Source organism: Zea mays, chromosome 6, assembly GCF_902167145.1.
Source record: "Zea mays cultivar B73 chromosome 6, Zm-B73-REFERENCE-NAM-5.0, whole genome shotgun sequence".
Taxonomy (NCBI): domain Eukaryota; kingdom Viridiplantae; phylum Streptophyta; class Magnoliopsida; order Poales; family Poaceae; genus Zea; species Zea mays.
Window position 1 is genome coordinate 179,485,926 of NC_050101.1, and position 24,394 is coordinate 179,510,319.

General features: G+C 47.2%; 2 protein-coding genes and 1 long non-coding RNA gene across 3 annotated transcripts; 1 reads left to right on the forward strand and 2 right to left on the reverse strand.

Moving 5' to 3' along the window:
- The first annotated feature begins 17,064 nt into the window (after positions 1 to 17,064).
- Positions 17,065 to 18,629, forward strand: LOC118472279 (uncharacterized). Its single transcript, XR_004850426.1, has 2 exons — positions 17,065 to 18,002; positions 18,153 to 18,629. It is a non-coding gene; the product is annotated as an uncharacterized lncRNA (long non-coding RNA).
- Positions 18,630 to 19,338: 709 nt separating this feature from the next.
- LOC100276727 (uncharacterized) lies at positions 19,339 to 19,964 on the reverse strand. Its single transcript, NM_001150445.2, has one exon. The coding sequence runs from the start codon at positions 19,934 to 19,936 to the stop codon at positions 19,517 to 19,519; it is 420 nt and encodes a 139-aa protein (NP_001143917.1). The 5' UTR covers positions 19,937 to 19,964; the 3' UTR covers positions 19,339 to 19,516.
- A 255-nt stretch (positions 19,965 to 20,219) lies between these two features.
- LOC109939192 (probable inactive receptor kinase At2g26730) lies at positions 20,220 to 23,839 on the reverse strand. The gene is made up of 2 exons (XM_008649438.4): positions 21,504 to 23,839; positions 20,220 to 21,103 (listed from the first exon to the last, which is right to left on the reverse strand). Exons 1-2 carry the CDS (start codon positions 22,810 to 22,812, stop codon positions 20,448 to 20,450), a joined length of 1,965 nt encoding a protein of 654 aa, XP_008647660.1. The 5' UTR covers positions 22,813 to 23,839; the 3' UTR covers positions 20,220 to 20,447.
- Between the last annotated feature and the right edge of the window lie 555 nt (positions 23,840 to 24,394).

Genomic DNA, 24,394 nt, shown 5'->3' on the forward strand with positions numbered 1-24,394 from the left:
CAAGTTTTGGACTCAACAAAGGAGCAAAGGGGCAACCGAAGGCACCCCTGGTCTGGCGCACCGGACTGTCCGGTGCGCCACCGGACATGTCCGGTGCACCAGGGGACTCAGACACAAACTCGTCACCTTCGGGAATTCCCAGAGGCGACTTGGCTATAATTCACCGGACTGTCCGGTGTACACCGGACAGTGTCCGGTGCGCCAAGGGAGGTCGGCCTCAGGAACTCGCCAGTTTCGGGAAACGCCAACGGCTAGTCCACTATAATTCACCGGACTGTCCGGTGTGCACCGGACTGTCCGGTGCGACTCCGGTGCAACGGCTATCTCCGCGCCAACGGCTCTCTGTCGCGCAATAAATGCGCGCTCTGCGCGCGCAGATGGCAGGCGTGCCCATACTGGCACACCGGACAAGGAACAGTACCTGTCCGGTGTGCACCGGACACCCAGGTGGGCCTACAAGTCAGAAGCTCCAACGGTCAGAATCCAACGGCAGTGATGACGTGGCAGGGGGCACCGGACTATCCGGTGCGCCATCGAGCAGGCAGCCTCCCAACGGCCACTTTTGGTGGTTGGGGCTATAAATACCCCAACCACCCCACCATTCATTGCATCCAAGTTTTCCACTTCTCAACTACTACAAGAGCTCTAGCATTCAATTCTAGACACATACAAAGAGATCAAATCCTCTCCAATTCCACACAAGGCTTTAGTGATATTAGCGAGAGAGATTTGCCGTGTTCTTTTGAGCTCTTGCGCTTGGATTGCTTCTTTTCTTTCTCACTTGTTCTTGTGATCAAAACTCCATTGTAATCAAGGCAGGAGGCACCAATTGTGTGGTGGCCCTTGCGGGGAAGTTTTGTTCCCGGCTTTGATTTGAGAAGAGAAGCTCACTCGGTCCGAGGGACCGTTTGAGAGAGGGAAGGGTTGAAAGAGACCCGACCTTTGTGGCCTCCTCAACGGGGAGTAGGTTGAAAGAACCGAACCTCGGTAAAACAAATCCGCGTGTCACACACTTCATTATTCGCTTGCGATTTGTTTTGCGCCCTCTCTCGCGGACTCGTTTATATTTCTAACGCTAACCCGGCTTGTAGTTGTGTTTATATTTGTAAATTTCAGTTTCGCCCTATTCACCCCCCCCCCCCCTCTAGGCGACTTTCAATTGGTATCAGAACCCGGTGCTTCATTAGAGCCTAACCGCTCGAAGTGATGTCGGGAGATCACGCCAAGAAGGAGATGGAGACCGGCGAAAAGCCCACTACAAGCCACGGGAGCACTTCATCGGAAGAGTCCCGCACCAAGAGGAAGGAGAAGAAGAAGGACTCCTCCAAACGGAAGGAGAAAAAGTCTTCCTCTTCTCACCACAAAGAGAAGAAGGAGAAATCTTCTTCCCACAAGCCGCATCGGAAAGGCGACAAGCACAAGAGGATGAGGAAAGTGGTCTACTATGAGACCGACACTTCATCAACATCAACCTCCGACTCCGATGCGCCCTCCGTCACTTCTAAGCGCCAAGAGCGCAAGAAGTATAGTAAGATCCCCCTACATTATCCTCGCATTTCCAGACATACACCTTTACTTTCCGTCCCATTAGGCAAACCACCAACTTTTGATGGTGAAGATTACGCTAGGTGGAGCGATTTAATGCGATTTCATCTAACCTCGCTCCACAAAAGCATATGGGATGTTGTTGAGTTTGGTGCGCAGGTACCGTCCGTAGGGGATGAGAACTATGATGAGGATGAGGTGTCTCAAATCGAGCATTTCAACTCTCAAGCTACAACCATTCTCCTCGCCTCTCTAAGCAAGGAGGAATACAACAAAGTGCAAGGGTTGAAGAATGCGAAGGAGATTTGGGACCTACTCAAGACGGCGCACGAGGGTGATGAACTCACCAAGATCACCAAGCGGGAAACAATCGAGGGGGAGCTCGGTCGTTTTCGTCTTCGCCAAGGGGAAGAGCCACAAGACATGTACAACCGGCTCAAAACCTTGGTGAACCAAGTGCGCAACCTCGGGAGCGTAAAGTGGGACGACCACGAGGTGGTTAAGGTTATTCTAAGATCTCTCATTTTCCTTAACCCCACTCAAGTTCAATTAATTCGTGGTAATCCTAGATATACTAAAATGACCCTCGAGGAAGTTATCGGGAATTTTGTGAGCTTTGAATGCATGATTAAAGGTTCAAAGAAGATCAACGAGCTTGATGAATCCTCTACGCCCGAAGCACAACCGGTGGCATTCAAGGCGACGGAGGAGAAGAAGGAGGATTCTACATCGAGTAGACAACCAATTGACGCCTCCAAGCTCGATAATGAGGAGATGGCTTTAATCATCAAAAGCTTTCGCCAAATCCTCAAGCAACGGAAGGGGAAGGATTACAAATCCCGTTCCAAGAAGGTTTGCTACAAGTGTGGTAAGCCCGGTCATTTTATTGCTAAATGTCCTATATCTAGTGACAGTGACCGAGGTGACGACAAGAAGGGGAGGCGAAAGGAGAAGAAGAGATACTACAAGAAGAAGGGCGGTGATGCCCATGTTTGTCGGGAGTGGGACTCCGACGAAAGCTCAAGCGACTCCTCCGACGACGAGGACGCCGCCAACATCGCCGTCACTAAGGGACTCCTCTTCCCCAACGTCGGCCACAAGTGCCTCATGGCAAAGGACGGCAAAAAGAAGAAGGTTAAATCCAACTCCTCCACTAAATATGAGTCTTCTAGTGATGATAATGCTAGTTGTGAGGAAGATAATTTGCGTACTCTTTTTGCCAACCTTAACATGGAACAAAAGGAGAAATTAAATGAACTAATTAGTGCCATCCATGAGAAGGATGATCTCTTGGACTCCCAAGAGGACTTCCTAATCAAGGAAAATAAGAAACATGTTAAGGTTAAAAATGCTTACGCTTTACAAATTGAAAAATGTGAAAAATTATCTAGTGAGCTAAGCATTTGCCGTGAGATAATTGACAACCTTAGAAATGAAAATGCTAGTTTAAATGCTAAGGTTGATTCTCATGTTTGTAATGTTTCAATTCCCAATCCTAGAGATAATAATGATAATTTGCTTGCTAGGATTGAAGAATTAAACATTTCTCTTGCTAGCCTTAGATTAGAGAATGAAAATTTGATTGCTAAGGCTAAAGATTTTGATGTTTGCAATGCTACCATTTCCGACCTTAGAACTAAGAATGAAATGTTGCATGCTAAGGTTGTAGAACTTAAATCTTGCAAACCCTCTACATCTAATGTTGAGCATGTTTCTATTTGCACTAGATGTAGAGATATTGATGTTAATGCTATTCATGATCACATGTCGTTAATTAAACAACAAAATGATCACATAGCAAAACTAGATGCTAAAATTGCCGAGCATAACTTAGAAAATGAAAAATTTAAATTTACTAGAAGTATGCTCTATAATGGGAGACGCCCTGGCATCAAGGATGGCATTGGCTTCCAAAGGGGAGACAATGTCAAAATTAATGCCCCTTCTAAGAACTTGTCTAACTTTGTTAAGGGCAAGGCTCCCATGCCTCAGGATAACGAGGGCTACATTTTGTACCCTGCCAGTTATCCCGAGAGCAAAATTAGGAAAATTCATTCTAGGAAGTCTCACTCTGGCCCTAATCATGCTTTTATGTATAAGGGTGAGACATCTAGCTCTAGGCAACCAACCCGTGCCAAGTTGCCTAGAAAGAAAACTCCTATTGCATCAAATGATCATGCTATTTCATTTAAAACTTTTGATGCTTCTTATGTGCTTACAAGCAAATCCGGCAAGGTAGTTGCCAAATTTGTTGGGGGCAAACACAAGGGATCAAAGACTTGTGTTTGGGTACCCAAAGTTCTTGTCTCTAATGCCAAAGGACCCAAAACAGTTTTGGTACCTAAAGTCAAGAACTAAATTTGTTTTGTAGGTTTATGCATCCGGGGGCTCAAGTTGGATACTCGACAGCGGGTGCACAAACCACATGACCGGGGAGAAAAGGATGTTCTCCTCATATGAGAAAAACCAAGATCCCCAACGAGCTATCACATTCGGGGATGGAAATCAAGGTTTGGTCAAAGGATTGGGTAAAATTGCTATATCTCCTGACCATTCTATTTCCAATGTTTTTCTTGTAGATTCTTTAGATTACAACTTGCTTTCTGTTTCCCAATTATGTCAAATGGGCTACAACTGTCTTTTTACTGATGTAGGTGTCACTGTCTTTAGAAGAAGTGATGATTCAATAGCATTCAAGGGAGTGTTAGAGGGTCAGCTATACTTGGTGGATTTTGATAGAGCTGAACTCGACACTTGCTTGATTGCTAAGACTAACATGGGTTGGCTCTGGCACCGCCGACTAGCCCATGTTGGGATGAAGAATCTTCATAAGCTACTAAAGGGAGAGCACATTTTAGGACTAACAAATGTTCATTTTGAGAAAGACAGGATTTGTAGCGCATGCCAAGCCGGGAAGCAAGTTGGCACCCATCATCCACACAAGAACATCATGACGACCGACAGGCCGCTTGAGCTACTCCACATAGATCTATTCGGCCCGATTGCTTACATAAGCATCGGCGGGAGTAAGTATTGTCTTGTAATAGTGGATGATTATTCTCGCTTCACTTGGGTATTCTTTTTACAGGAAAAATCTCAAACCCAAGAGACCTTAAAGGGATTCTTGAGACGGGCTCAAAATGAGTTCGGCTTAAGGATCAAGAAAATAAGAAGCGACAACGGGACGGAGTTCAAGAACTCTCAAATTGAAGGCTTTCTTGAGGAGGAGGGCATCAAGCATGAGTTCTCTTCTCCCTACACCCCTCAACAAAATGGTGTAGTGGAGAGGAAGAATCGAACTCTATTGGACATGGCAAGGACCATGCTTGATGAGTACAAGACTTCGGATCGGTTTTGGGCGGAGGCAGTCAACACCGCTTGCTACGCCATCAACCGATTATATCTTCACCGAATCCTCAAGAAGACATCATATGAACTCCTAACCGGTAAAAAGCCCAACATTTCATACTTTAGAGTTTTTGGTAGCAAATGTTTTATTCTTGTTAAAAGAGGTAGAAATCTAAATTTGCTCCTAAAACTGTAGAAGGCTTTTTACTTGGTTATGACTCAAACACAAGGGCATATAGGGTCTTTAACAAGTCCACTGGACTAGTTGAAGTCTCATGTGACGTTGTGTTTGATGAAACTAACGGCTCTCAAGTAGAGCAAGTTGATTTTGATGAGATAGGTGAAGAACAGGCTCCATGCATAGCGCTAAGGAACATGTCCATTGGGGATGTGTGTCCTAAGGAATCCGAAGAGCCTCCACATGCACAAGATCAACCATCCTCCTCCACGCTAGCATCTCCACCAACTCAAAATGAGAATGAAGCTCAAGTTGATGAAGTAGAAGATCAAGCAAATGAGCCACCTCAAGATGACGACAATGATCAAGGGGGAGATGCAAATGATCAAGACAAGGAGGATGAAGAACAAAGACCGCCACACCCAAGAGTCCACCAAGCAATCCAACGAGATCACCCCATCGACACCATCCTCGGCGACATTCAAAAGGGGGTAACCACTAGATCTCGTATTGCACATTTTTGTGAACATTACTCGTTTGTTTCCTCTATTGAGCCACACAGGGTAGAGGAAGCACTACAAGATTCGGATTGGGTGGTGGCGATGCAAGAGGAGCTCAACAATTTCACAAGGAACGAGGTATGGCACTTGGTTCCACGTCCTAATCAAAATGTTGTAGGAACCAAATGGGTCTTCCGCAACAAGCAAGATGAGCATGGTGTGGTGACAAGGAACAAAGCTCGACTTGTGGCCAAAGGATACTCCCAAGTCGAAGGTTTGGATTTCGGTGAAACCTATGCACCCGTAGCTAGGCTTGAGTCAATTCGCATATTATTAGCCTATGCTACTTACCATGGCTTTAAGCTTTATCAAATGGACGTGAAAAGTGCCTTCCTCAACGGACCAATCAAGGAAGAGGTCTATGTTGAGCAACCTCCCGGCTTTGAAGACAGTGAGTATCCTAACCATGTCTATAAGCTCTCTAAGGCGCTTTATGGGCTCAAGCAAGCCCCAAGAGCATGGTATGAATGCCTTAGAGATTTTCTTATTGCTAATGGCTTCAAAGTCGGAAAGGCCGATCCTACACTCTTTACAAAAACTCTCAAAAATGACTTGTTTGTATGTCAAATTTATGTTGATGATATTATATTTGGGTCTACTAACGAGTCTACATGTGAAGAGTTTAGTAGGATTATGACACAGAAATTCGAGATGTCTATGATGGGGGAGTTGAAGTATTTCTTAGGATTCCAAGTGAAGCAACTCCAAGAGGGCACCTTCATTAGCCAAACCAAATACACTCAAGACATTCTAAACAAGTTTGGGATGAAGGATGCCAAGCCCATCAAGACACCCATGGGAACCAATGGGCATCTCGACCTCGACACGGAAGGTAAGTCCGTGGATCAAAAGGTATACCGGTCGATGATTGGTTCATTGCTTTATTTATGTGCATCTCGACCGGACATTATGCTTTCCGTATGCATGTGTGCAAGATTCCAATCCGACCCTAAGGAGTCTCACCTTACGGCCGTAAAACGAATCTTGAGATATTTGGCTTATATTCCTAAGTTTGGGCTTTGGTACACTCGGGGATCCACATTTGATTTACTTGGTTATTCCGATGCCGATTGGGCGGGGTGTAAGATTAATAGGAAGAGCACATCGGGGACTTGCCAGTTCTTGGGAAGATCCTTGGTGTCATGGGCTTCAAAGAAGCAAAATTCGGTCGCTCTTTCTACCGCCGAAGCCGAGTATATTGCCGCAGGCCATTGTTGCGCGCAATTACTTTGGATGAGGCAGACCCTGCGGGACTATGGTTACAAATTAACCAAAGTCCCTTTGCTATGTGATAATGAGAGTGCAATCAAAATGGCCGACAATCCCGTCGAGCATAGCCGCACTAAGCACATAGCCATTCGGTATCATTTTCTTAGGGATCACCAACAAAAGGGAGATATCGAGATTTCATACATTAACACTAAAGATCAATTAGCCGATATCTTTACCAAGCCTCTTGATGAACAAACCTTTACCAAACTTAGGCATGAGCTCAATATTCTTGATTCTCGCAACTTCTTTTGCTAGATTGCACACATAGCTCATTCATACTTTTTGATATGACTAATGTGTTTTCAAGTCTATTTCAAACCAAGTCATAGGTATATTAAAAGGGAATTGGAGTCTTCGGCGAAAGACAAAGGCTTCCACTCCGTAACTCATCCTTCGCCATCACTCCAAGAAAAGGACCTTGTCTTTGGGGGAGAGAGTAAAAGCCCCAAGCAAAAGGACCGGACTTCATCTTTGGTATAATCTTAACTCATTTACTTATGACCAAAGGGGAAGATAGTACTTCGAGGGCTCTAATGATTCCGTTTTTGGCGATTCATGCCAAAAAGGGGGAGAAATGAGCCCAAAGCAAAAGGACCGCACCGCACCACCACCAATTTCAAAAATATAGTGCTTTCCAAGAGTATTTATCAATTGGTATCCTATTGTGTTCAAAAGAAGGAGAAAATTAGTTTTTCAAAAATGTATATCAAAACCCTCTTGAACACTAAGAGGTGGATCTCCTTTAGGGGGAGTTTTGTTTAGTCAAAGGAAAAAGCATTTGAAACAGGGGGAGAAAATTTCAAATCTTGAAAATGCTTTGCTAACTCTTGTTCATTTACCTTTGACTATTTGCAAAAGATCTTTGAAATGGACTTACAAAAGAATTTGCAAAAACAAAACATGTGGTGCAAGCATGGTCCAAAATGTTAAATAAGAAAGAAACATTCCATGCATATCTTGTAAGTAGTTATATTGGCTCAATTCCAAGCAACCTTTACACTTACATTATGCAAACTAGTTCAATTATGCACTTCTATATTTGCTTTGATTTGTGTTGGCATCAATCACCAAAAAGGGGGAGATTGAAAGGGAATTAGGCTTACACCTAGTTCCTATATAATTTTGGTGGTTGAATTGCCCAACACAAATCTTTGGACTAACTAGTTTGCCCAAGTGTATAGAGTATACAGGTGTAAAAGGTTCACACTCAGCCAATAAAAAGACCAAGTTTTGGACTCAACAAAGGAGCAAAGGGGCAACCGAAGGCACCCCTGGTCTGGCGCACCGGACTGTCCGGTGCGCCACCGGACATGTCCGGTGCACCAGGGGACTCAGACACAAACTCGTCACCTTCGGGAATTCCCAGAGGCGACTTGGCTATAATTCACCGGACTGTCCGGTGTACACCGGACAGTGTCCGGTGCGCCAAGGGAGGTCGGCCTCAGGAACTCGCCAGTTTCGGGAAACGCCAACGGCTAGTCCACTATAATTCACCGGACTGTCCGGTGCGACTCCGGTGCAACGGCTATCTCCGCGCCAACGGCTCTCTGCCGCGCAATAAATGCGCGCTCTGCGCGCGCAGATGGCAGGCGTGCCCATACTGGCACACCGGACAAGGAACAGTACCTGTCCGGTGTGCACCGGACACCCAGGCGGGCCCACAAGTCAGAAGCTCCAACGGTCAGAATCCAACGGCAGTGATGACGTGGCAGGGGGCACCGGACTGTCCGGTGCGCCATCGAGCAGGCAGCCTCCCAACGGCCACTTTTGGTGGTTGGGGCTATAAATACCCCAACCACCCCACCATTCATTGCATCCAAGTTTTCCACTTCTCAACTACTACAAGAGCTCTAGCATTCAATTCTAGACACATACAAAGAGATCAAATCCTCTCCAATTCCACACAAGGCTTTAGTGATTAGCGAGAGAGATTTGCCGTGTTCTTTTGAGCTCTTGCGCTTGGATTGCTTCTTTTCTTTCTCACTTGTTCTTGTGATCAAAACTCCATTGTAATCAAGGCAGGAGGCACCAATTGTGTGGTGGCCCTTGCGGGGAAGTTTTGTTCCCGGCTTTGATTTGAGAAGAGAAGCTCACTCGGTCCGAGGGACCGTTTGAGAGAGGGAAGGGTTGAAAGAGACCCGACCTTTGTGGCCTCCTCAACGGGGAGTAGGTTGAAAGAACCGAACCTCGGTAAAACAAATCCGCGTGTCACACACTTCATTATTCGCTTGCGATTTGTTTTGCGCCCTCTCTCGCGGACTCGTTTATATTTCTAACGCTAACCCGGCTTGTAGTTGTGTTTATATTTGTAAATTTCAGTTTCGCCCTATTCACCCCCCCTCTAGGCGACTTTCAAGTAGTCATAAAGTTTGATCCACCTAAAATAATTCAGATGCACACACACTAACCCATCAATTTCAAAGAAAGAGGCATTTCAGCCTTAATCAACTTTGTAGCATAGACCAGGATATCTTTCTTGGAGTTGATGTAGTTCCGTGTAGTTACTACCCTTGTCCGAATCTGATTAAGATCATTTATCAATCTAGTAATCCATGAAACAAAAACCATCTCTAATGGTTCTCTTTACAGAGAATCAATCAACAACTATTAGAATGGGAGAACCAAACCTCAAACTCTACAGTCTTCAGTTTGAGTGTTAGTGTCTTTCCCTTCAAACCCTCCTTTTGCAAATCATCAAATAAATTTTCTACAATGGTAGCTGATAGAAGAAATTGCTAATAGAGCAAGTAGCCTTCTGCAGTGAAACTAAGTTGCGTAAGCATGGGAGATCTGAAATTCTAAATTGATGGCAAGATGGCAACAATTGAGATGTGTGGTCATCATGCCTTTTTTTGACAGAAAGTATAATCATCAGGCCTCAGTTACACAAATAAGTTAATTAACAAATTCCATTTTTCTCTTTGGTGGACACATTGTCTTTTGTTAGGAAGCGAAGAGTGAATTCATATGTTTTTGTGGTAGCTCAGAAGAGTATTCAAGTTCTGGGATCTGGAGACATTTGAGTTGATTGGATCTATAGGACCCGAGATACATTAGTATTTTGAGCTGATGAATCATAAATTTTTATTTTATTTGTATTTGTTATGCTAAGAATTTTAGCATTATTTTCTAAATAAGTAGCTTGGGTGGGTATCTCATCTCTATGTTCCATCGAAAGAAAATGGAAAATGAAAATAAACTTGGATCTCCCTATTTGATGCTACTTGATACCAGTACCACAAACAGGCATATGCTAATGTTTTGCAGCATAATTCGGTTCATTTGGCACATTTTTTAACTTATTTATATTACTTGTGTTTCCATCAATATTTAATTCCTCTAGATTAATTCTCGTGCATAACATGTCAACAACCAACATAGCTCGCAACAATAGGATGTGATGTAGCATGTAATGCATAAAAATAATCAAAGTAGTAAGCTAATGACCAAACCTTACAACACTCTTAGGCACTATGTTAAAGGTATCTTTCATCTCCTTATTCTTATAGTACAAAGCAGTATTGACTCCTCGCATCTTGAATTGTGTAACAATCTGTTGGGCAACGCATGCACATGATTTAATCATAGCAACGCGTAATAGTTTTTCCTGTTAAAAAGGAAGGGAAACGAAGAATGTGATGTTCACTCACATTTGTGAGTCTCGTATTAAGGGCTTGTCTCGTTTGTGGCTAACTGTGCCACACTTTGCTTAAAGGTTAGTCGTCCGAATTGAAGAACTAACCTTAGACATAAAAGTTAGGTAAAGTGTGGCAAGTTAGGCAGGGAACCAAACATGCCCTAAACTTCCTCTTCACATCTTCATTTTGTTGCTCTAAAGCCTTCACAATATGAGCATTTGGACATTTCTTCCAACCATAGAGATAGAGACGAAAGATCCCAGCTTAGTAGTTGAACTGGTGGAGGATACTACTTATGTCTTGTTGGTTTACAAAATAAGATCAACACCATGTAGCCACATGCTTATAGACATCGAAAGATGATGCGTTGTTGGTGTTCGACAAAACAGAAACTATAGAAATATCAAACAAGTCAAAAGGCCTTTAGAAGTCTACTACTTTAATTCGTCTTCTTGGGTATATCATACATCATTTTTTGCTTTTTTCTTGAGGTGGGATCCTTCTAATTTTCTTATGTTGTGGAAGATCCTTGTCCTCAAATTTTTCCTATTAATAAAAGTTTTATGAGTCATAATAACCTAACATGATTATGAGCAGAGCCAAGTTTAAAGTTTATGAAAGTTGTAGATGGAGCAAAGGACATAGTAAAAATATTGGCTATTGTCTACTAGTAGCATGGTGATCACGGGAGATGACATTATAGAAAAGCAACTACCATGGGGCATTTTGTTTTCGATAATATCGAGTTATATCAATGCTTTTGACATACTTAATAATGTTTTATATGTCCATTTTGCTTTCAAGTTGATAGCAGCCAAGTGAAAGTGTACTGGTCCTCTAATCATTACAATTGCAATTTGCATACATTTTGCATATGTCATTTTTAGTAAGCTAAATAAGGAGCATACCTGGTTTTCATAGTCTCCAAAGCTTCTTTTGTTTGAACTCTGAGTTTCTTCCCAAATGCTGAAATGTAGAAAATATGTAGAAGGATTATTCATAATAATAGGACCTAAGCTATTAGAAAAAATATAACAAGACATAAGCTATTATGGGTCTTCATAAAACTGAAACTAATATGCAATATTTCACTGGACTCAAATACATTTATTACAAACAAATAAGTACTATTCTTTTTGTATGCATACATAGATATATAAATATATAGTTTATTGAGTTTTAGTATAGAAGGTAAAAATCAAGTTTATCTTAATCATACCCAAATGGTTCATGTCCATATCTTGAGTTTCTTCGGCGTCTTCTGGCTGTGATGTGCATTGCTCCTGAAATATTTTATAGAAACATTGTAATTACTTGAGGATAGCTTATTTGAATATTAAGAAGTTGGTAAACCTGTTTTTTATGTCTTTGGTGGTAATTGGAGTCAACAATGGTAAATCCTTGTATTATGTCATTATAGAGGAAGATGATTCTGCTTGTCTATTCACGAGTTAATAAAACATACCTTTTTTAGATCCACCAGTCTTCTATTTTTTAGTAGGTACCTTAGGTTATCCTGCAGTAAATAGTATTACAGAAAAACATGTTTTAAATTTTGATTAGCAATAGAACACATTCATAAAAGACAATGCAAAGAACATATTAAAAAAAGACAATGTAAAGTATGTGCTAGTTTCAGTTTGGTCTTATAGAGATGGGAAAGATGTTCTAGCTATGAAAGATGTTACTACCTGCTCGGACCATAAATAGTTCCAGATTGGTTTCATATTCATATTTTGCTATAAGGTGACGACTAATGGGCAATTTATTTTGTTTGGGATTAGCTTGAATATAGCAATGAACAAACCATTTTTTGTGGTGTTTGATGTCACGATTTATGGTAAATTTTCCAAATCCTGCAAGTCTTAGTATGAACTTTATTTCCATACCATAGGGGTGGCTACTTGAAGCCTATGGTAATGTATGTATTCAGAGACTAAGAAGAATTTTAATATTTAGATGACTGAATCCCTCAATTCCTTCCAACTCTCATAGTTTCAACAGAAACCGAACAGACCTCTGCAGAGAAGCTCTCCTTCCACATTTTTCTGTACACTAGGTGAGTACCCGTGCGTTGCAACGGGAACATATAATAACATAATAACTTGTATACAAAATGAGTCTTAAATTGTTATAAAAAATATTTCATAATCCATTTGTAATCCTAGCCATACATAAATTTTGTTATTTTAATTTAGCTGTTTCACTACTCCATTGCAACCATCAGTATCATGCAGACTTCGATATATGTCACGATTTGCATGGTCTTATCATTGAAGAGCATGTGTCACACCTGCCGGTAGAAGTTCCCTCGTACATTGTCAGTCATCAGGTACGCACCACCATACACGCTTGCTTAAACAAAAAAGCAAGTGTATGTGTTTGCGAAGAGAATTAAAGGCAGACCGACACAAAAGCTACCCCGACGATGGCGAGTGGTCATTGTTGTCGGTCCTCCTCTGCGTCACCTCTGGTGCCAAGATGACGCCATAGTCCTTGATATAGTAGTCGTCGAACGCGCACGACATGGCGAGTACCGATGACTCTTGGCTGGGTTGCCAAACGAAGTGCACCCCGGGCTCATCAGCGAGGTAGTACACCTAGCCGTTGCACCACTATATGTGCTACTCCTCTACATAAATCTTGTTCGAGGACACTCACACAACGTCAGCAACGACCGTTGTCCCAGCGCACAAGAATTCATGGCCGCTCAGTAGTGACTTATGTGGGAGGTTGAACTTCATGTGGATGATGAGCTGGACGGTGTGACGACGCCGTTGTCGGATGCGGTGCCCAGAACAGCCCGAGAGTCGGTGGCGTTGGCGACGACCATGAGGTCCCCCTATTTGAAGATGGACAACGCGGTGCAGCCGTCTAGACCGCGTCCAAGCAACGGATGCGCCTGAGCTTGCCGAACACAGCGACACATGTGGTCACGTAGTACTGCTTCCAGAGGTCGAACTGGCAGTCGCCAAGCTTCTTTTCGTTGTCGATGAGCGACGCCAATGCGAGCGCCTCCTGTCAGTGGTGTTTGTTCGAGGTTTCTAAGTAAGAAACATGGATTTATCTTTGACGTTGGTTTATGAAAATGACTCATAAGTCAGAGCCATGGAAAAATATTACGGAGAATAAATATCACACATATAAAAAAATTAAGTTGAAAACATTATTCAAACAAAAGAAATTGTATGCAAGACTCTTTTTTAAATACTACTCCCTCCATCCAAAAATATAATTCAGGAATCTCGTTGATAATTATCTACTACTACACATTGTGCAAAGGTAGCAGATGTGTTTTGGGAGAGATGTAGTATATATTTTCACTGTAACAAATATTGACATAAACACACATGTGGTATAGTGGTAGTTACGAGCACATTTGCTTGAGAGGTCGCAGGTTCGAATCCCATTGGAGCCACATCTGTGTTTTTAATTGAATTTTAGCTAGACGTGGGATGCACGTGGGAATGAGATTTGCAGGGAGGGGATAATGGGAATGGCAGAACACGGAATCGAGGAGGGGAGAATGAGAAAGACAGTGCGGGAATGGGAATGACAATGGCAGAACACGGAATGACAACTTACCCCTTACCGCCTTAATAAGTGATATAGATATAGATATAGATTTAGCTACAAGCTATGCACGTACGTGTATGATTTTAAATCTGGTGATGTCTGACGCGGTGCTTGTGTTGACGACTGCAGCTGCGCGCTTCACCAGTGCGGAGACGGGATGCATCGACTGGTAAGACCAACTCCAGCAGACTCCCTCTCCGTATCCCTAAAACGCGCGGCCAACACATTCTCTCTCCTCTCCGTATCCGTCTCCGTTTCCAGCAACACTCCCCATCCCACTCCGCATGCAGTCTATGACACCTGGGGCCCGCGAGCAGCCGCGCGCGCACGCAGAGAGCTGCGGAGAGGAGAGAGAAAGCGTGGAAATGGGGAGTGCAGGGACACAGCGTCTATTTTGCGGAGACGGATGCGGAGCCTGCTGGAGAGCGCAATAGTGCCTCAGACCGTGCAAAATGCGGATGCGGAGTGGGATGCGGAGTGTTGCTGGAGTTGGTCTAAGGCTGTGCCACTTTGAGGAGGAGTTACGGCAAATCCCTAAATATACTTCATTGGAGTTTGGGTTGACTGGATCTGGAGGGGGAGTGGGTGTTGGTGGTGATGAAATTTTGATATCACATCAGAGCCAAGCATGATATGAGAGAGGGGGGAGTGGGTATTGGTGGTGATGAAATCTTGGGATCAAAGAGCCAAGTGGGATCTGAGGAAGTGATTCATACCTTCAATTAGTCGCTAACTTCTTCTGTTCTAGATTCTTCTTTGTGCGTTGTGACTTCTGTTTTGGATTCTCTATCCCCTGCACTGCATGCCTCTAGAGATGGCCAAATGGGTGGCCCGGCCCGGGCCTGGTGAAGCCCGGCCCGTTTTGGGCCCGGCCCGCCAAGCACATTTAGAAAATCGAGTCGGGCCGTCTAAGCCCGCGAGCTCGATTTTCTGTCCGAGTCTGGCCCGCAGCACGTTTAGCACGAAAAAAACGGGCCAAAAAACAGGCTAAACTGACCGGTAAGCACGTTTTAGTGCAAAAAAAGTGGGCTTAGAGGTAAATGGACCGTACTGGGCTTGCCCACCGTGTCTAGTTTCCTGTCCGAGCCCGTCCCGCTTATTCATGCCAGGCCGGCCCGGACCCGCATAGAACTGGACCGTGTCGGACTCGGACCGTGTCCAAACAGCGGGCTTCGTGCTGGGATCGCGGGCCTCGTGCTTATAGGCCATCTATACATGCCTCTGCGTTTCTTCGGCACGCTCATGTACGCGTCGCCGCTCACCGTCATGATCGAGGAATGTCATCGCCACGCCGAGCGTCGAGTACATGCTCTCCCTCGTCAACGGCATCTGCTGGACCACATACACGCTGATCAGATTCGACATCTTCATCACTTGCCGTCGCCTGCCACTCGTTCCCGGCGGGCGCTGCCGTCATGGTCCCAGGCCCAACACCGCTCGCCCACGGCCCCCGGCTCCATTAAAACTGCATGCATCAATCAATTTAAGGGCAGACTGGCGGTGGCTCCTCCATGGCGCTGCGGCCGCGACAGTTGACGACCAGATCGGTAGCGGTGGCGGTTGGCGACAAGGTTCCCACAGCCCTGGGGCCCCTGGCGATCGACGAGAAAGACGATGGTTCCGTATGGAAAGGACGTCTGTTCCGTATTGTGAACTTGGCTACGTCGGGGCTATATGCAGGCAGGGTCAGCAGAGAGGGGAGTGTCCCTGCGTGGGGTTTATTTGTAAAAGTAGCAGGTTCCGTTGGTTTAGGCTAGCTCCAGCAAGCACCGTTATACGGTCCTGTACGCTAAATTTAGAGAACCTAACATTCTGTATCGCCTCCAACAAGGAACTGTAAAGATTCCTGTAAAGTAGAGGATGGTCCTTGCATACGCTATTTGCGGCGGATGTCTGTGCGTCCACCAACGAGCGCGGGCAACAACATCGGCGATCGAGCGCAGCTGTACAACATATTTGTTAATATGAAATAAAAAAACAAGTTGCATTATTTAAATGTCTCAGAATTTTGTAAATAAATACGGATTAATATGCATGCAATAATCACGGATATTTGTTTTATTAATAATATATGGATTCTGTTAACACTGTAGATATAGAGGACCAGTTTTATAGGATGTTGCTGGAGATGAGGAAGATATAGAGGACGAATTTTTTTAGAGGATGCTGTAAAGGACAAAGAATATTCCTTTAGAGGACGAAATTTAGAAGACGTTGCTGGAGACAGCCTTATAGATGAGCGTGAGATTATATTTATGTGAGAGTCACATCCACTACACGACGGTTGATCTTTAGCGACCCTTATTAGGTACCAACTGTTGGTTGATAAAAGTTAGGGACCGACGGTCAGTCGCTAAATCCTTTTGTAGCAACGGTCGGTTGGTCGCTAAAAGTCTAGAAATTTAACAACTTATGGTTGATCGCTATAGATGTCGTCGGGGACTAGCGGTGGGTCGCTATAGAGCAAGGATCACTATTAAATCTTATAGCCTGAACGTACCTGTAGATGTTAGTGACTAAAAATTAATTAAAACAAGTAAACATTGATCGCTAAATTATAGTAAAGAAAAAAAGAATTATAGAAAAGAAAAAAAGAATTATGGAAAAGAAAACGGTAACACTATAAAAATCATAAAATAAAAAAATGCATTTAATTATTAATGATATTTATGGTAATGAATTTTCTTTTAAGTGTTTGTTATGTATTTGCATTTGGAATAATTTTTTTATTGCGCATGATTGATTTTTGGTTATTGAATAACATTTTTTCTTAAATGAAAATCCTAGTAAATAAAAAAATATAATAATTATTAGCCTAAAAATTAATATTTTATTTATAAATAATTTTGGTTTAATTACTATGAATTTTAGGGTTATTAAAAAATGTATTTCAAATTTAGAAAATAAAATAAAAAAAGAAAAAAACAAAACCTAACCAAATCGGTCCATTAAGACCCAGCCTCACTTCCCTAACCCTAACCGGCCGCCACCTAAACCTAGCGCGCGCCACTCTCCCTGGCAGCCGCCGCCAGGAAGCCTCCACTCCAGCGCCCGAGCGCGACGGCACGAGGCCGTGAGCACCTGCAGCCCGCAGAGGCAGTGCCGCTGCCTGCCTTCGTCCGAGCGAGCGAGCCCAGGCGGCCAGGCCCTAAGGGCTGACCGAGCCGCCGCTGGCCGCTGCGCGCGAGCAGCCGCTGAGCTGCCTCCGAGCCAGCCGCCACCCGCCAGGCCGCCAGCACGGTCGCGCTGCCCACCCTGGTACGCCAATCCTCATCTCTATGCGGCGCCCAAGAAAACTCTGCACAAAGCTCAACTGGTCAGCTCCTTTTGCTAACTCTATGATCAATTATATCTGTATGTAAGACCTACATGTATGTTCTCACCGGATCCCAGCTCTAAGAGGTTGAAATTAGTCCTCGTCTCCCACTTTGCAAAGTCCTGGTGGTCTGAAACAATAGAAAAGCCATTGTATGTAGCGTAAAAATGCATGGAATTCACTATCACATAATAGCAAATCTGGATGCTAGACACACGTATCGGTCTTCTGTGACAATCATGGTACAAGGTTTACCTCGATGATTATTCTTTTCTGAGACCCATCATCCTCCAACACTGGTATATCATTTTATTTAATTCTACTATTTAATTTAATTTAATGCTACTTGCAAGAATGCATAGTGTACACTATATAATTCAATGCTACGAACTTTACACTTGGAAATTACCTGATTTTAGTTGTGGCGGCCCTGGACCTCTGTAACACAAATGGAGAGGCATATGTAAACACCTTACTTGTAGCTTGTGTGTTAGTAGTTCCATTTGACTTCAATGAGGATAAAGGCAGTGCAAAAGGTCCCAAAGGTCCAAACTCTATAGTCTCCGGTGGTAACTCATTTTTCACTTGTTTCAATGTGCCATTGATAACTTACTTGTGTTAGTATATTTTTATTTCACTTGTTCAAAATTTTTTATTTCAATGTGCTATTGGTAACTCATTTTTTTTCACTTTTTTCATATTTTATTCACTTGTGGCAGCCGGCCGTCGACACCAAGCAGGCCTTGAGCTTGTGGCAGCCGTGGTGATCGGTCTTATCACCAGTGGTGTCGTTAGATGCCAAATGCAGTTTGCTCTGCACGAGGATTTTGCTTTCTGGTGTCTGTCCCGTTGGAACCGGGGATTTCCTGAGTGACGAATAGACTTCCCATGGCAGCTATTCTGTTGAGGATGTGGGAAAGGTGCACTGCAGAGTCTGAGAAGTGAGAGAAATAAATGACAAGTGGTTTCAACTAAACCAAGCACCACAGTTGGAGGTCAAATCCTTGGAAGACAATATTGTGAAGTTATTGTAGCTTGTGTGCTAAAACGAGATACAGTTTTGCCTCGCCCTGGAGTGATGTCGTTGTGGTGCTTTTGTGACTGATCATCTCTGGAGCTTTTGTGAATGATCTAGCTAGATATCTGTAAATGATCTAGTTGTGAATGATATTATAATTGTGATGCTTTTGTGAATATATAATTGTGGTGCTTTTGTATTTATGTGATGGATCTATGACTATGGTATACTGATTAACTGTGTATGTCTTTATGATTTATGTATAAAAAATCTGTGATTTGTGGTGCTTAATTAAATGTATATTATTATTAATAACAACTGTAAAAATGGCGACTTTCGGTTGGTTGCTAAATATATAGTATGACGACTTACGGTTGGTTGTTAAATCTATAGTACAACAACCCACAGTTGGTCGCTAAATATACAATATTAGCAACGGACGGTCGGTCGCTAAAGCCTTTAGCGACGACACTTACAGCGACCATCCTTATGAGTCGCTATAAGTTTTTAGTGACCAACCATAGGTCGCTGAAGACCGTTTTAGCAACCAACCGTAGGTCGCTGTAAGTGCACCGTCGTGTAGTGATCCTACATGAGTGGATGTAAAATAAGTCATTTTAATGCTATTAATCTATATCCACCCATACTAGGCATGGACACACAAGCATCTATTTTGTGCATCCGATACGTCGCCATGAATTACATGACTGAAAGATTAATGGTTGGGATCTTGAGCTTGCAACAAACTGAATTCTGACCGGCCACAGTTGAAACAAAGCAAGGTTTTAGTTTCACATGATGGATGGAGAGGGGGTCAACACAATCGATCCCAAATTAATTCCATTTCCACGGCCATCTACGCGATTCGAACTCAGAATCACCGACAAGCAAAAAGGACAGTTTTCATAAATTATAATTAGAAACACATGTGGATCATCTGGCAACGAACGAGGAATCGAATGGAGTACGTACGTACGCGCGTACACTGTCTTTATACATGCCATCGACGACGACAATTAACCTAAGAAATGAATGATGAGGGCCATACATCATCAGCCAGCTGACCTAGACGGCGTCACCGTTCTCGGCCGCCGGGTAGTAGCCCGCGTCAACGTCGCCGCGGCACGACAGGGAGGACGCGGAGCGCGGCGGCACGGGCGGGCGCGCCAGCCGGCGGCCGAAGCTGTCGTAGTGGATGGCGCCCGCGAAGTCCAGCGGCTGGCAGCGCTCCCCCATCAGGATCCGCCGGCTCCAGAGGGCCACCTCGCCCGCCGACCCCGACGACGCCCTGCCCTTGTCGATGGCCGCCCCGCGCGCGCACAGCGCCGCCGCAACCACGTCGGCCGTCGTCTGGTGGTGCTTCGTTGGCCTCCTCCTCTGGTGGCGCCGGAGGAGGCGCCGCGTCGCGCGCGACACGCGCACTGTGCACGCCGCCACCAGGCCCGACACCCTGCCCAGGAGTTCCTCGCCGTAGCCCGCCGCCATGCTTTTGTCGTGCGATGATCTGGAAAGTGCTACAGCAGCGGGTTCAATAAGAAGAAGAGGGAGAAGAAATGGTCACGCATGCAATTAACGGTAATCCGGTAGTGCTGTGGACAGTGGACTGTAGACAGTTAAGTTGTCGAGAGCCGCTCGCTTTGTCAGTGATCTGATCGGGATTTGCATTGCGCAACCGCCATGCCATGCCATGCATGCGCCAACAAAGCTGCGCCGGTGTTATTTGTTATGGAACAACTTATTTACCTAATTCTATCAGCTTTTTATTAGATTATTTCCAATGCGACGATATATATATCTAATTTATACAATGTACAATTTTCTTTCAAGAATATCTTACAACAATAACAATAAGAATTGTATTTTTGTTTATTACTCGATCGAGACAACAATGCCGGACCGAGTTAGATACTGTACTAAACAATGAAGGTGTTGGAACAAACTTAAAGCAAACAATTTTGCCATGTACGTGTGTGCGTCGCGTTGCACCGTCGTCACGTCACGGCGTCGGGCCTCTGGACCGCTCCGCCTCCTCCTCCGCGCCCCTAATCCTCTCGTTCTCCTCCGTGGTGGTGCGCCCGCTGATGACCTCCTGGACCATCCTGACGACGTCGGGGGCGCCGGGCCGCGCGTCCGGCGCGGTGGACACGCACGCCATGGCCACTTGCAGCAGCGCCACCATCTCGTCCTCCGCAGCGCCGCCGCCCGCCCGCGCCAGCTCCGCGTCGAACACCTCGGCCGTCCACTCCTCGCGCACCACCGACTGCACCCACCGCGGGAGGTCCATGGCCCCGCCGTCGTCCAGGCCGGACCCGGACGCCGCGTGGTGCGCGGGCGACCTGCCCGTCAGGAGCTCCAGGAGCAGCACGCCCAGCGCGTACACGTCGGACCACAGCGTCGGGCGGCGCGCGTCCGCGAGCTCCGGCGCGCGGTACCCGCCGGGGCGCGCTGGAGCCGGCGGGAAGATCTGCTGGAGGCAGTAGTCGGACAGCGCGGCCGCGTCGGGGTCCGGGCGGAGCAGCAGGTTCGACGACTTGACGTCGCCGTGCGCCAGGCCGTGCGCCGTGTGCAGGTGTGCCACGCCGCGCGCGGCGCACAGCGCGGCACGCACCCGCGCGTCCCAGTCCATGGCCGTCCGCCCGGTGCCGCGGCTCCCTGGTTGAGTTGAATCATGCGTGAATAGATACAGACCATGCATGATGAACATGTTCTACGAAGAAAAAAATATTCCTCAAACTGGATACGTGAACTGGTCACTGTCTATCTGCAGTCATCACCAGTGCCCTACCCTACCTCCCTTCGAAATACACTCATGGTCTCATGGAGCAAGCAAGATATCTTGGTCAAGGAAGAGAACGAAGTAGCTGTCAGGCAGGCAGAGAGGCCGGATAAAGATATTAATGTACGACGCGACAGCGCATCCGACTTGAACAATTGGCCACAGTAACTCAGAGGACGCCATCGCCGGGATAAGCGATGGCTGTGGAACCACAAATTCAACCACGAAGTAACTCAGACGACGTGCTCGGATCGGAAAAGGCTGTAGATCGCTCACCGTGGAGGCGGGCGGAGAGGCTGCCGCCGGGAAGGTAGTCGAGGACGAGCAGTTTCTCGTCCTTGGAGTAGTAGTACCCGCGCAGCGGCACCAGGTTGCGGTGCCCCTCGGCGGCTCCGGCCGCGGCCTCCACGCAGGCGCCAAACTCTCGCCGCGCCGCCGCCACGTCACGCAGGCGCTTGACAACCACGGTGGCGCCGTCCTCCAGCACCGCCTTGTAGGACGTGCCAAGGCCGCCCTTCCCGAGCACCTCCGCGGACGCGCGCAGCAGGTCCTCCAGGTCGAAGCTGTACCGGAGGTGCGCGTGTTTCCCCACGAACACCAGCCGGCCACGCTCCGCGCTGCCGGCGGCAGCGCTGATGTCCTTGGAGGAGGACGTGAAGTCGCCGCCCGACGCCGTCAGCCCGCGCGTGGGCGGCGTCGCCTTCGCCTCCTCCGCCGCCGCCGAGTGTTGACGGCGCCGGCGTACCGCGCACAGGGATAGAAGGAGCACCACCACCAGCAGGGCCGCCGCGCCACAGCCCACCGCGATGGCCACGACCGCCGCGCCAGAAAGCTTCCGTTTCTTCGTCGCCCCCGTGGACGGCACGGCGCACGGGCGGTCGACGAGGGGCTTGCCGCAGAGGCCGGGGTTCCCTTGGAACGACTCCGGCGGGAATCGCGCGAGGTTCGCGGGGATGGGTCCTTGGAGGTCGTTAAACGAGACGTTGAACGCCTCCAGCCTGGCGCCGCTCCCAGTCCCAGCAGGCAGGCCACCGGAGAGCCGGTTCGCGTCGAGCTTGAGCGACCGTAGCCTGGGCAGCCCCACGAGCAGCGCGTCCGGTATGGGTCCCGAGAGCTGGTTGCGCGAGAGCGCGAGGTGCTCGAGCTCGGGCAGCGCCCCCGTGGCGAGCTCCGGCGGGACGGCGCCCGACAGCAGGTTGCCCTGGAGGTAGAGCGCGCGGAGGCGCGGGAGAGCGAGGACGTCGGGCGGGACGGGCCCCGCGAGGCGGTTGTCACGCAGCGACAGGACCTGGAGGTTCTGGAGGCCGGAGAGGGTGCCGGTAGGGACGGCGCCGACGAGGCCCACCCCGGGGAGGTGGAGCTCGGTCACCGTGGCGTTGGCGGGGGAGTCGCAGCGGACGCCCGTCCAATAGCACGTGGGGAGGGATGCGTTCCATTGCAGCGGCCGCTCGTGCGGCGTTCCGGATAGGAAGGCACGTAGCGCCGACCGCTCCCGCTCCGGCGGGTCTGCGCCCGCGGTGGCCGCTAGGGAGAGGGTCAACGCCAGCAGCAGCAGCAGCAGCAGCGCGGGCGCGCGGCTGTCCATTTGGAATGGTGTGTGAGTGGGAGTGGCACGCTGCTGCGGTCCTACTCCTACGGCCTACGGGGTGGACACTGGCGCGCTGGAAGACGTAGACGAGGCATTGCTAGCTTGTGCTTGAACCGGGCGGCCGGTCATCAGAGCAGAGGAACAGTCTGGTGTGGATTTATGTAGGCGGCGGCGGTGCCGGGCGCTGGACGGCTGGAGGGAGCACAGCACGTGGGCGTAACCAATTGGACGTAGTACTCTCTGCTTGGTCAGCCGTGGGTCGGAAGCAATGGATCGATGCCCCGGCCCGGCGTGTCGCGCGCGTCGTTTGTGATGTGAGACGGCGGTCAGCCAGTGCCATGTCAAGTACCCTACCCTAGGTTATACACATGCAATCTCAACAGAGGGAGGGAGCAGGAACGCCCTGCCAATCGCGGCCTCTGTACGGTAATCCGTAGCCAATCGTGCGTACCAGCCGTGACTTGGGTCGGAAGCAATAGATGGATGCCCCGGCCCCGCGTCTGCCAAAACAAACAAACAAACGGACAAATTTGCAGCGGAGAGGGAGGGGAGACGAGACGACTAGGGATGGCAACGGGGAATTCTCCGTCGGGTTTTAGCTCCCCAAACCCGTCCCCGCGACAAAAAAAATTCCCCGCGGGGATCCCCACGAACACTTGCGGGGGACATTTCTTCCCCATCCCCGTTCCCCGCGGGGATAAATCTCTGTCGGGGATCCCCATCCCCGCTTAAATTATAATTAAATCGTACTTCATTTGTTATTAATGTAAAATATTATCACTTATACACATTGTTAAATGTAAAATTCATTATGTGCACATTAAAATCAATGTATTTGTACAACGGGTGATCTTTGGACAAGGTAATTCTTTACTTTTATCATTAACTATTACATGAAAACATTGTCACATGTAAGTTTAACGGGTCCCCGCGGGGAACGGGGATGGGGAATGCTTCCCCATCCCCGTCCCCGTTTACCCGTCGGGGGAGAACTTTTCCCCATTTACATCCCCGTGGGGAAAGAAGCTTCCCCATCCCCATCCCCTAATAGAGGAATTCCCCGCGGGGAATCGGGGATCGGGTCCCTATTGCCATCTCTAGAGACGACTGGCGGATGCGACGTGCACCGTGCACCGGCAGGCAGTGGTCGCCGGCCGGAGACAGCAGCACTGCGGTGCACGTGCACCCGGTATTTGTACATGCCACCTGTCACGGCCACATCTTGTGTCATTCTCAAGGGAAGAGTCGGGACCGGATGACGGGTGGACCATCTCACTCTGATTGATTCCTGGCCCTGGGTGGGTGGGTGACCTCAACCTACGCGCCCCCTTCTCGCTTTCAGCAAGTATCCATGCTATACCTCCCCCTGCTGAAACAAAACACAAAGTAGTAACATAAAGATGCATGGTATACCTTCTCTGGTTGGTGTTCATGTCCAATCACTGAAACACCACCTGGCTGGCATGCTCCACGGTCGAATGCTAATCCATCCCAACGCAGCAGTGCAACGCATGTCGAGTTGTCGACACAAGGCCTGGGCATCCTCGTGGCATCTGGATCACCAGTGAAATCGAACAAG